General features: G+C 37.9%; 1 protein-coding gene across 1 annotated transcript in view; it reads left to right on the top strand.

Annotated features, from left to right (window-relative positions):
* trpc4b (transient receptor potential cation channel, subfamily C, member 4b) overlaps positions 1 to 13053 on the top strand; it is a 63235-nt gene that overhangs the window by 18808 nt on the left and 31374 nt on the right. The window contains exon 4 of the mRNA XM_069891713.1: positions 3519 to 3855. Coding sequence (XP_069747814.1) covers positions 3519 to 3855 — 337 coding nt within the window. The remainder of the gene's footprint in view (positions 1 to 3518; positions 3856 to 13053) is intronic.

Genomic DNA, 13053 nt, shown 5'->3' with positions numbered 1-13053 from the left:
GAAATAAACCAGCTTTGTTTCAATAATTACGATTAATATCTGTTTTTTATAAACAAAAAATACTGTCTTTTAAACCTACACTCTGGAGTTACCTCATAATTGTAACTGAAAATGCATATGTTCAAATGTCAAGTCACACTTTTGAAATGGGAGCTGGAGGGGATCACAAGTATAGCCAAATCTTTAGTGGTTTTTTTAGTTCAAGCAGCAATAAACTTGTTTTGACTACTGGTTTATTTCATGTATCTCATTTGGTCACATTTTTTCTTGTTACTTTCAATTTTATATGTATTTTAAAACATCATGACACAATTGCACAGTCAAGCTTTATGCCATTGGTGGCATTAACTGAGAAAAAAGTATTTTATGCTTGTGTGAAAAAGAACTTATCAAGTCCTGCAAAACAAGTTTTTTTTTGGAGCCATGCACAAAATTGGTATTCGACCACCCTACCATTACCTTCACAATTAATCTAACAGATACTTTACAGTTCATGGCATAGAAACCAACAAAACAAAAAAAAATGTTTAATGTATACTGATCTATGTATAATGATCTATGAACTATTGGCTTGGGCATGCCAATCATATTATGGAGTGTTAATTGGTTATTGAGGAAAAAAAAGTACCTAAGTGAGCCTTACACATGGTAGTCAGTCATAAAACTTCTCTGTTGCTTAGGAAGTGCAGACATGGTTAGATATGGATTTGTTGTGTGAAAAAATGTGATTTCCAATGTTCTTTATTTTGAAAAGCGGAGTAGTCCACATGTTGCAATCAGTTGATGTGCTGGTACTGCTACTAAATTAGATCTCAGCGATGCATCTAATGCTATACGTTGATTCAATCCTTATCACGAATATCTATTAAACATCAACAAAGAATCAAGCAGACATTGTCTCGGTCATCTCTTAGTTCATTCTGCCTGGAGGTCAGTGACTAGAGGAATTCTGCAGAGATCTGTACTGGGACCCCTGCTCTTTGTGATTTTAATAAATGACCTGGACAAAGAAGAAGAGGGATGGATCATTAAGTTTGCGGATGATGCGGAAGTTGGATGTGTTGTGGATATTGTTAAAGATTGAGGTTACGACAGGATATAGACAGGATGCAGAAATGGAGATGGAATTTAACGTGTATAATTATGAGGTGATGCATTTTGGAAGGTCAAACTTGAAGGCAGACTACATGGTTAATGGTAGGATACTTAACAGTGTGGAAGAATAGAGGGACCTTGGGGTCCAAATCCATACATCTCTGAAGTTTGCCACAAGATTGATAGGATAGTTAAGAAGGCCTATAATATGCTGGCCTCTTGTGTTGACTTCTGGTCACCTCATTAGAGGAAGGATGTGGAAGCAACGGAGAGAGTGTTGAGGATAGGAAAATGTGTCTTATGAGGCAAGGTTAGCAGAGCTTGGGCTTTTCTCTTTGTGGCAAAGGCTGAAAGATGACTTAATAGAGGTCTCTATGATTATGAGAGCCATAGATAAGGTAGACAGCCAAAAGTGTTTTCTTTTCCCCCAGGGGGAATAGCAAACATGAGAGGACATACATACAAAAAGTGAAGGGAGGAAAGTTTAGAGGAGACTTCAGGGGTAAGTTTTTTTACTCCGAGAGTTGTGGATGCCTCGAATGCTTTGCCATAATGCTGGAAAAGGGACTCTTCAGCACCTGAAGGGCCTGTACTGCGCTAATTATATTATTAAAATATGCTGCTGAGGACAGCATGTCACGATGTAAAATTATATCAGAAAATGCTGAACATATACTGCAGAGGTCGTTGCATCTGTGGAGAGAGTAAGAGGGTTAATGTTTCAGTTCACCATTTTAGCTTCCAATGGAAAGTACTTTTTTTTGGCATTAGAATATTATGGCAACCTAATAATAAAAAGTATTAATTACTTGCACATGAAAATCAAAAAACTGCCCATGCTAGAAAACTGAATGTGAAAATACTAGAAACACCCAGCAGGTCAGACAGCATTTATGCACATAATAATGTTATCACGGTAGTTGTATAATTGATTGAAAACTGCTGATGTTCAGTGCAGGAGACAATAAATTATTTTGGAAGACAACCTCAGCTTGCTCTGTGCTCAGAAATCTGTTCGTCCTTCTGCAACTGGATTCTCAGCTTCCTAATCGGCAGACCACAAAGTGAAAATTGTTAACATCACTTCCCACAGCCCCAACCCAAGCCTGCATGCTTCATCCCCTATTCTTCTCCCTGTACATTCACGACTGCCAAGCCATGTTTGGCTCCAACTCGATCTTCAATTGTTCCAATAACATCATTATTGTTGGCCGAATGATGCAGAATAGAGATTGAGAATCGATTTGGGTGGCGCCAGAACAACAATCGTACTGTCAACATACCCAAGACCAAGGAGCTTATTGTTGAATTTAGGACGATGGGATGGAGGTGTAAATTATTAGAACCTTCAAGTTTCTGGGATTCCATATTTTAGATCTGCCGTGCCGCCAGCACATCAAGAAAACTTTGAAGACGACAAACTAATACCTTGACTTTCTAAGGAATCAGAGGGGATTTGACATGTTATCAGCTACGCACTATGGAAAGTATATTGACTGGTTGCATCACAGCCTGTTTTGGGGGGTTTACTTGCTGAGGAAAGAACAAGGCTCCAGAAGGCAGGCTCTGACCTTCCATCCATTGCACGGATCCATGTGAAGTGCTGCCTCTAGAAGTCAGCCAACATCATAAAGTAACCCCATCACCCTGGTCACAACCTCTTCTCATGGATACTTATTGGCAGAAAGTACTGAAGCCTGAAGGCCCGAAACAGTAGGTTCAAGAGCAGTTTCTTTCCAACTGCTATCAGGCAGTCTATCTCCCCTTGTAACACCACAAAAGGATTGTAAAATCATTTGTGGCACTGCAATTATGTCTTATCTATCTTTTTATATTTATCGTCTCTTTTTAATTCTAGTATACTTAGCCATGCATATTTATTATATATAATTTCTATTTATTGTCTCTTAAATTGAATATACTTTTTGTTAGTATTTTTTATTTACAAAATGCCTGTTCAGTTGTACCAAATTTGGTGAATTTGTACATTGTGCAATAAACTCATTCTCAGTATTAAAAGTGCACCATTTTATGCAATGCGTTGATGCAAGTTGCTTGTCAGTAGATGATATTTGGGAAATATTCAGCTGGACATGTGATCCCCTCCATGATTGAATGAAGTGCAAATGCTCATTACTTGGAATATCATATTAAGAATAGAGACACTGCAATGATCCAAATGCCAATGAAACCATAACCCTAACATGATTTACAGCCTTTAAGAGAGCTTAAAAATATCAGAGCCAGGGCATAAAATTAATTGATTGTAAAGTTAATTTGTGGACATTAAAACCTGTATTTTAAAGTACATGATATAACCTTATTAAATGCACTAATGGTACTATGAATTTGAGTTTATTCTTATTAGTTCTTTTGCATTAATTCATTCTTCATTTTTTAAATATATAATTCTTGTCTTCTAGTTTGTTGCTCAGCCTAATTGTCAGCAGCTTCTTGCTTCTCGCTGGTACGATGAGTTTCCTGGCTGGAGACGGCGGCACTGGATTGTTAAATTCATAACCTGCATCAGCATTGGATTATTATTTCCAATTTTTTCTGTATGCTATTTGATAGCACCAAAAAGCACATTAGGACTTTTTATTAGAAAACCATTTATTAAGTTTATCTGTCATACTGCATCATACTTGACCTTTCTTTTTCTGCTATTATTGGCTTCTCAACACATTGACCAGACAGACTTAAATATGCAAGGTCCTCCACCGACCATTGTTGAATGGATGATACTGCCCTGGGTGCTGGGTGAGTTATTTGGTATGCAGTATATACAACTATTACAGTAAATGTAATGAAATAATCGATTCAGTATTGCTATTTTGTTGATAACAGTGAATTTTATGTTGTAGTTTTAATGAAGCAAACTCATTCATTCCTGGTTATATGAATTAGCCGCAGAAACAATTTGAGAACATTGCAAATGTCAGAGTTTGTAAACTTTAAAATTATGTCAGTGTCTTTCTGTAAAAATGAAAAAAATGTTTAATAGTTTTATGGAATAAAATGCGCATACCATTTCTATTTTGACCACATATATTTAAAATGAAATTTATAAAATGGATTATCAGATAGTTCAATTTAATGTTTAAGAAAAATAGAAAGTTCAATGAGTTCCAAGTCTACTTATATATTGAATTGTCTTGAGTAGGCTCTTGTGGTTGATGTCATTAGAATAACGTGGAGAACATCAGAAAGGATTCCTGTTCTTCATTCCCATCTTATTGGCTTTTGTTGAATGGTTTTAGCATAATAAATTTCAGAATTATTCATGAAGAATGGTTTATCGGTTAGGTTCCACAAAGCATATTTGTGGTATTTTTTTTTAGCAGAATAGCATTGAGTATTGGCTTCATTTCTTTGTTCAATGAAGAATTTGTGATAATTCCATTCAACCCAACATTGTAGGAGGAAATTAATTCCAGGGCCCCAGAGTGGAGACTTTCACCTGACTAGATCAGCAGAATATTATTTAACAATACTCTTATTAAAAGGAAGACAAATAAGAGAAGTGAGGGCCATTCAGGAGCTTCGGTTTATAAATAGATGAATAAGATAAAATAAATGTATTAATGCATTTTAGATATTTATTGATATGGAATATTCATAACTATGTGTACTCAGCCACTCCATAATTTCTGATTTCCACCTTTGGTAGTTGCCCAGGAAGCATCTTGATTGGAATTGAAAGATTATATTAAATTCGTATACATTCTGACAACACTGGCTCCCAGTTTCAGACATCAGAAACACTTCCTCATATTTACACTGGGTAAATTGGTTTGGACTTTTGACTCCTTCCACCTTTTACTGAGATTGCTGATATAATTTCTCTCAGTGTTCCAGTTAAGGAAAGCATAAATTAGTGAAATAATTTGCTCCTGATCACTCTCCAGTAATTTCAGCTGTGATTTTCCTTTGACAAACCTGCATATATGCACAGTTGAATTTATGAAAATCTAATGCTGCCTTCATCTATCATCAACTCACAAACTGGGCTGGTACAGCTCGTGAACTTGATCGAGGATTTTCAGACGATGCATCTAGGATATTGCTGGGTTTTCAGGAGTTGAGTTTCAGGGAAAGATTAAACAGGTTAGGACTATTCCTCGGAGTGAAGAAAAATGAGGGAGATTTACAAGATTTTGAGAGGTATAGACAGAGTTGATGCAGGTAGGCTTTATCCACTTAGATTAGGGGAGGTAAATGCGAGAGGTCATAGTTTTAAGATGAAAATGAAAAGGTTTAGGGGGAAGATTAGGGGAAAGTTCCTCAATCAGAGAGTGGTGGGAGTGTGGAATGAGCTGCCATCTGATGTGAATGTAGGCTCAATCTTGAGTTTTAAAAATAATTTGGAAAGATGAATGGGTGAGAGAGATCTGAAAGGTTATAGAATGGAGCAGGTTAATGGGACTAGCGAAATAATAGTCAGCTCAGGCTAGAGGGGCTGAATGGCCTGTTTTCTGTTCTGTAGCATTCATTGGTTCTATGCTTCTAATGTTTGGTAAATACTGGTACCTATTTTGAGAAATGACTAATTCCAGAATCAAATTTCTATTTTAAAATTAATGTAAGAACAGAGCTATGTAGTTTGTTCTACTATGTAAAAGGAAATGAATAGATAAGGAAATAATAGGAAATAAGGTAAATACCTGTACCAGCAAAGCATGCTTTAACCTTCCATTGAATTCAAAGAACTGTTACAATTAAAAACTTGTAAAAGTTTAACTTTTAATATTGTTTCACATCATTTTCATAACAGCCTATCCAAGAGAGTTTTATTTAGTCTCTGACAGCAGACAGTAAGTTCAGCTAGTAAAATCTCACAATAGGGACAGTGCAGGTGACATTGACCTGTGTATGTGTCATGCTGAAAAGTATTAGCACTAAATACCGCAAAGCAAAGTACAGTAAAATCTGGAATTCAAGCAAGGGGCAAAAACAAATTGTGGAAAATAAATGGGTAAAAAATACAGAAGTTGAAAACTGGCACGCCTCCCATTTAATTTACCGATCTGTGCAGCAAGCAATCTCAAGCAACTAGAACATTCACTTATCCAGCATATCCCAATCTCCGTAGGTGCTGGATACCAGAGGTTTTACTGTACCTAAAATTATTGGGACAAACTGGAGCTACATTCTATAGTTTGTCTTTTATAATCTAATAAGATAATATTCTACCATAGGTACCTTCGTAGTATTTATTTCATTTCAGCAATTTATTGTTACACACGTCATGAGCAGAGCTGTTTGAAAATATGATTCTAGATATTAAGTGATACCCATTGTGTTTTTACCTACAAGGCATGCTTTTCACATTGAATAAACTCTTCTAAGTGGCAGTGAACAAGATGCATGCAGATTTGGGCCTTTAGCTCTGTTGCAATGTTGACAGAATGTGAGAATACTCAACCAAGCAAAGATCATTCTAACAGCTGATTATCATGTAACTAAATCAGTGGTTTGAAAGCTGAAAAAGAAGGATTGGTTTGTGAATAAGATATGTCATGCTAAACAGAAGGGAAAAGTTTTGATGCAAGATCAAAGTAGAAAGTGAGAAACAACTGCAGGAGAGGAAGGATAAGAGGCTGGAAAGTGGATCGTGATGTTAGATTTACAAACTGGGAGATGAGATCACATTTTCTGAATGAGTTTGGGGAAAACACAAATTTTACTGGTTCCACTTTTAGTTCATTGAATGTGAAAAGCTTGCCTTGTAAGTAAAAATACAATACTGGACAAACTCAACATTCAAACAGTGTCTTTTATATAGCAAAAATAAAAATACATAACCGACATTTCAGGCTTGAGCCCTTCATCAAGGTCTGTAAAAATGTCAGCAGGCATCCGAATAAAAGGGTAAGTGGGGGGAAGCGTGGTTGCAAAGGCAGGAGGTAAAAGGTGGGGAAGGGACAAAAGCCACAGAAGCAAGCCAGGGGAGGAGGGATGGCTAGGTGGAGAGGGGGGAGTGGAGATCTGACAGGGGGAAGGGAAGGGAGGTGGAAAGGAGAGCAGATTGGCAGAAAGTGGAGAAGTCAATGTTAATCCCCAGACAGAAAATCAGGTGTTCTTCCAATTTATAGATTTTAGATTTATTGTCAGAGACCATACATGACATCACATACAACTCTGAGATTCTTCTGTGGGCGCAACAGAATTACCACTTATTGGTAGTGCAAAATGTGCACAGCATATACAGGTAAATAATGAATTGTAAACATATAATGAATGTAAATAATCTGGCTGTGCAATATAGAGAGAATTTTTTTTTAATCAATAAAATGCTCAAGTAAGAGTCCTTAAATGACTCCCTGATTGAGTTTGTCGTTGAGGAGTCTGATGGTGGAGGGGTAGCAGCTGTTCCTGAACCTGGTGGTGCGAGTCTTGTGGCCCCTATACCTCTTTCCTGATGGCAGCAGTGGGAACAGAACATGTTCTAGGTGGTAATTGCTGCTGTTCTCTGATGCCAGCATTCCTTGTAGATGTTCTCAATAGTGGGGAAGGTTTTGTCTGTGATGTCCTGGGCTGTGTCCACTACCAGACTGTGATGCAACTGGTCAACACCCTTTCCACCACATAACTGCAGAAATTTGCTAGATATGTGAGGAAGTAGAGGTGCTGGCGTGCTTTCTTCACAATACCTTTAGTGTGTTCAGTCTAGGAAAGATCCTCTGAGATAGTGACACCTAAGAGCTTAAATTTACTCAGCCTCTCCACCTCTGATTCCTTCCACGATCATTGGATTGTATATCTCTGGTTTTCCTTTCTTGAATTCACAACCAGCTCCTTAGTTCTGGTGATATTGAGTGGAAGGTTGTGGTTGGTGCTCCATTTAGCCAAGTTTTCAATCTTCCTCCTGTATGTTGACTCATCACCTTTCTTTATACAACCCACTATGGGGGTATCGTCTGCAAATTTGTAGCTGGTGTTATTGTCGCACCAAGCCACACGGTCATAGGTGTAAAGTGAGTAAAGCAAAGGGCTAAGAACACAGCCATGTGGTGCTCCAGTACTGATGGAAATTGAGGAGGAGATATTCTTGCTAATCCTCACTGATTGTGGTCTGGAGGTGAGGAAATCCATGATCCAATTACACAGTGGGACGTTGAGTCTCAGATCTTGGAGTTTGCTGATCAATTTTGAGGGGATGATGGTGTTAAATGCCAAACTAGCCGACAAAAAGCATCCTGATGAAAGAAGCTTTACTGCCCAGGTGTTCCAGGGCTTTGTGTAGAGACAGTAAGATGGCATCAGCCGTAGACATGTTGCTCCAATAGGCAAACTGAAACACGTCCATGTCACCGCTCAGACAGGAGCTAATATGTTTCAACATCAGCTCTTCAAAACATTTTATCACTGTTGATGTAAGTGCTACTGGCCGATAGTCATTAAGGCAGGTTACTACACTCTTGATCCCTGTTTGAAGCAGCTGGGTACTATACCCTGCTGAAGTGAGATTTTGAAGATATCTGTGAATACATTGGTAAGTTGGTCAGCACAGATTTTTAATGCTTGACCAGGTACTCTGTCTGGGCTCGATGCTTTCCTCAAATTCACTGTAATGAAGACAGCACGCACGTCATCCTCCAATTCAGACAGGATGGAATCATCGGGGTCTTAGGGGTGCAGAAGGGTGGTTTTTCAGTGATAATGTCATCAAATTGGGCTTAGAAGGCATTGAGTTCTTCTGGAAGTGAAGCTTCACCATCTGCTAATTCACCAGATTTGGTTTTGTAGCAGGTTTTGGCATTTAGGACCTGCCACGGCTGTTGGTGTCCCTTGTTGTTGGTCTTGGTTGGATAATACATGAGACCATGGACAGGCATGGGAGTATGACGCAGAACTTCTCTGCAAAGTCTTCTGTACAATGGAGAGACTGGGTGCAGACTGGGAGATCGCTTCACTGAGCACCTTCGTTTTGTACCTTGAAGAAACATGGCAACCTTTTATGTCTTATTTTTATTTGATGTAAATGTTTTTAATATGATTAGATGTACTCACTCTTCCAGATGAGATGTAGTCTTACCTTTGTTTTTTGATTCACGGTATGAATCAAAAGCTACAAAATATTTGTAACCCTCAGGATAAGCTGCTCAATTGGTTTTTTTTTGGTTAGGTTTTTTTAATAGAGTAGGTTAGGTGGTTTTTAAAAATATTTTGGATGTTTATTCTGTCTTCTTCTAGTGCAGTGGAGGGGAGAACTGAGGTTATACTGTTTGAAGTTTTATCTTGATAGATATACAAATGTGGTATTATATTTTCAATTCCACTCCCTTTTCTTAATTGTACTGTAATTATTATAAAAACCAATAAAAAAGATTGAAAAGAAAGTTTCCAGCCATTTTAGTTCTGCGTAACACTCCCATACTCATGCCTGTCTATGGCCTCATGTAATATCCCAACAAAACCACCCATAAATTGGAGGTAAAACACCTGATTTTCTGTATGGGCACTGACCAGCTGGATGGCATTAACTTATAATTTTCCTTTTTCTGCTAACCTGCTCTCCTTTCCCCCTCCCTTCCCTTCCCCTGTTAGCTCTGCACCCCCTTCCCTCTCTTCATCTAGCCATTCCTCCTCCCCCTTGCTTGCTGCTGTGCCCTCCTTCCCTTCTCTACCTATTACTTCTTACCTTTGCGACCATGCCTCCCCCTCCCTTGCTGACTTTTTTCCATCCCTTGATTAAGGGCTCAAGCCCGAAAGATTGCTTATGTATTTTTTTTATCTTTGCTATATAAAGGACACTGTTTCACCTGCTGAGTTTCTCCAGCATTGTGTTTTAATTTAACCATGGTGTCTGCAGACTTTAGTGTTGTAAGTAGTGGGTAGTTACAAGCCATGATTTGAGCTAGTACAGTCAATACTGCATGGGCTTTGAAAAGGAAACTATTCCTGAAGTATAGTCTCAAATATTAATATTTATAAATACCTGTATCATCATTTCAGGTGGTTTTCAATTTTTTGGGTTTTTTTCTTTTCCAAAATGATGACCAGTATGCAGCCTGCCATGTTTGCTAAGACAGTTACCCTCTAAGAAATATTCACGAGTAGCTAAATTTATAGTCTTTGATATTTCTTGATACATTTTTGATAGTCATGAATTAGTAAAGACCAAGAAATTTATAGTCTTTGATATTTCTTGATAAATCTTTGATACAGTCATGAATTAGTAAAGACCAAGAAATTTATAGTCTTTGATATTTCTTGATAAATTTTTCCAATCCCTACAACTTTCCTACAAAATAACATATATATAACATATAACATAACAATTACAGCATGGAAACAGGCCATTAGGCCCTTCTAGTCCGCACCGAACCAAACACCCCTCTCTAGTCCCACCTCCCTGCACAATGCCCATAACCCTCCATCTTCTTCTCATCCATATACCTGTCCAACCTTTTCTTAAATAATACAATTGACTCCGCCTCCACTATATGCCAACAATTTTCCAATAAAATTTATTTCCATTTCTATGCTCACATCTTTTGACTAACAATCTCCTGTCTTATGAAATGTCTTTTGGAATTTTATACGAAAAGACCCATTGATACTCATTGCTCATCTTTTGCAAGAATCAAAATTTATTGTCATATTTTAATATAAATACAACAATGAATATTACTTGTCCTGTCATCTTTATAATAACAAATATAAATATAATGAGTTTAAATGAAATGTTGTTTTGTAGCAATATCACAGTACAAATCTTTTTATAAACCACCTTACAATTTTTTATAAAGTGCAAGGAAAAGTCAAGGTAAGACAGTGTCTGTGGTTCATTACTTATTAGGAATTTGATGGCAGAGGGAACGAAGCTGTCCCTGTGCTGCTGAGTGCTCATCTTCAGGCTCCTGTACCTTTTTCCTGATGGTAGCAGAGTGAAGAGAGCATATTCTGGGTGGTGGGGGGTCCTTTAGGATAAAGGCTGCTTTCTTAAGACGCCATCTCTTGTAGATGTCTTCGGAGTGAAGTCTGGTACCCAAGACATTGCAGGCCGAGTTAACAATCCTCTGGAGTTTTCTCCTGTCCTGAGCATTGGAACCTCCGAACCAGCCAGAATTTTCTCCATGGTACACCTGTAGAAATGTTTGAGAGTCTTCAGTGACATACCAAGTCTTCTCAAACTTCTCTCAAGTATAGTCGCTGGCAAGCCTTCTTTGTGTTTGCATCAATGTGGAGGCTCCAGGACAGGTCCTCAGAGATGTTGACACCCAGGAATTTGACTTTCTTGACCATCTCCAGTGTTGAGCCCTCGATGAGGACAGATTCATATTCTCCTGACTTCTGTCTGAAGTCCAAAATCATCTCCTTGGTTTTGCTAATGTTGAGTGCAAGGTTGTTGGTGTGACACCGCTCAGTGAGCTGATCTATCTCCCTGCTGTACGCTTCCTCACTGCTGTGTTGATTTTGCTTGATAGATTCTTTGCCAAATGCAGTCATTCTTAATGGGTTTTTTTTTTGGCTATGGCCCCCTTTGGACTCTGCTCAAAGTTTATGGGCACCCATCCCTGTGATACAGTGAAGTCTAGTTGGCTTCTTCCATATTTCTACCAACTACATAAAAACATAAAATGCATTTTATCATTTCAGTCCACGAGCCTGCTTTAAGTGTGCTGTGGCCCCTGTTGAGAATGGCTGGCCTAAATAATTGCTTGGTAGCTCTGGTTCTGTTAGTTTTTAATAACTTTCTGCCATTTGCTGTTTAAATTATCTGTTTGTCATTTTCTCATAATTCCATCCTTCCTTCTCAAACATGAATTGACATTTGTAATTTTTTCACTTTCAAGATACAATTTGCTAATCTAACCTCCTGATGGCCAAAATCTTTGGTTGTGGGCCACTTACAGAAACAAATAAGGAATCATAATATTAAAGAAACAATATTAAGACCAGCAGTTTTCAACCAGTTACACTGCAATAAAAATTGTGGGGTTTTTTTGACCAGAAAACACCTATACCATCACAAATTCATTTTCTATCAAAACAACTCTACGACATTCCTGAACAGTTTAACTGTTGACATTACAGTAGCTTATTGATGTGCTCACATATTTACAGTAGGCATTTCTGTATCTGGTATTCCTTAATTTAAATGAATACAATAAAACTCTTTTAAACTTTCATTCAAAAAGCTGATACTCATTCCTCTTCTTTTGCAAGAACAAGCGAAAAAATCAAGAAAGGGATAAGGCAGTCTTAAACTTTCTTGCACACAACTCTCAGTGAAAACAGTACATGTCCCAAGTGTATGATTATGATGCAATGAGTAAATCTGTAGATAGGCTATTAAGGTAGGCTATTAAAGTTAAAAGATTCTTTGCAAATCAAACACCCTTCCCCTTCACTTCCCACTGTGTCATTTTCCTACTGTGTCTGAAATTTCCCTTGCTATTTTCCACCTTTTCAGTTCCGCCTTGTTTAATCAACTGAGGTAAATATTTTTAACTAAGGTAAATGTTTTCATCGATGCGTAACATTTCAACGATTAGACTAGTAGTTGTTCAAAATGGCAGCGATATTTACTGTTGAAACTAAGTGCAGTTTATTGTTATAATGATCCATATTCAATATTATTTTTAAAATTCTCCCTGGGACTCTTAAAAATGGACAACAGGCCACAGTTTGCCCACACCTCATCTAAACCATTTAGGAAATTATAAATAAATGCAGAAGACAAGGGAAATGCAAAAGAACTACAAACCAAATGTGCATAGATTTCAGTTCAATGACGTGTCATCTGCATTGTAATCTGAAATGTTCACTTGTAGTGCCAAGAAAAACTCATCCACCACATTGAAAGTTGTTAATGACTTTTTTATTCAAATTCAATGCCAACTATGTGTAGTCAAGGCCGGAGGCGAGAGTGTTGATCATCGGACAAGGGAGCGCATCCGCCATGATGTTGCCTTTGCCTGCCTTGTGCTGGATGTCGGTGGTGAACTC

The sequence above is a fragment of the Narcine bancroftii genome, chromosome 7 (assembly GCF_036971445.1).
Source record: "Narcine bancroftii isolate sNarBan1 chromosome 7, sNarBan1.hap1, whole genome shotgun sequence".
Taxonomy (NCBI): Eukaryota; Metazoa; Chordata; class Chondrichthyes; order Torpediniformes; family Narcinidae; genus Narcine; species Narcine bancroftii.
This window is presented reverse-complemented; position numbering and strand designations above follow the sequence as displayed.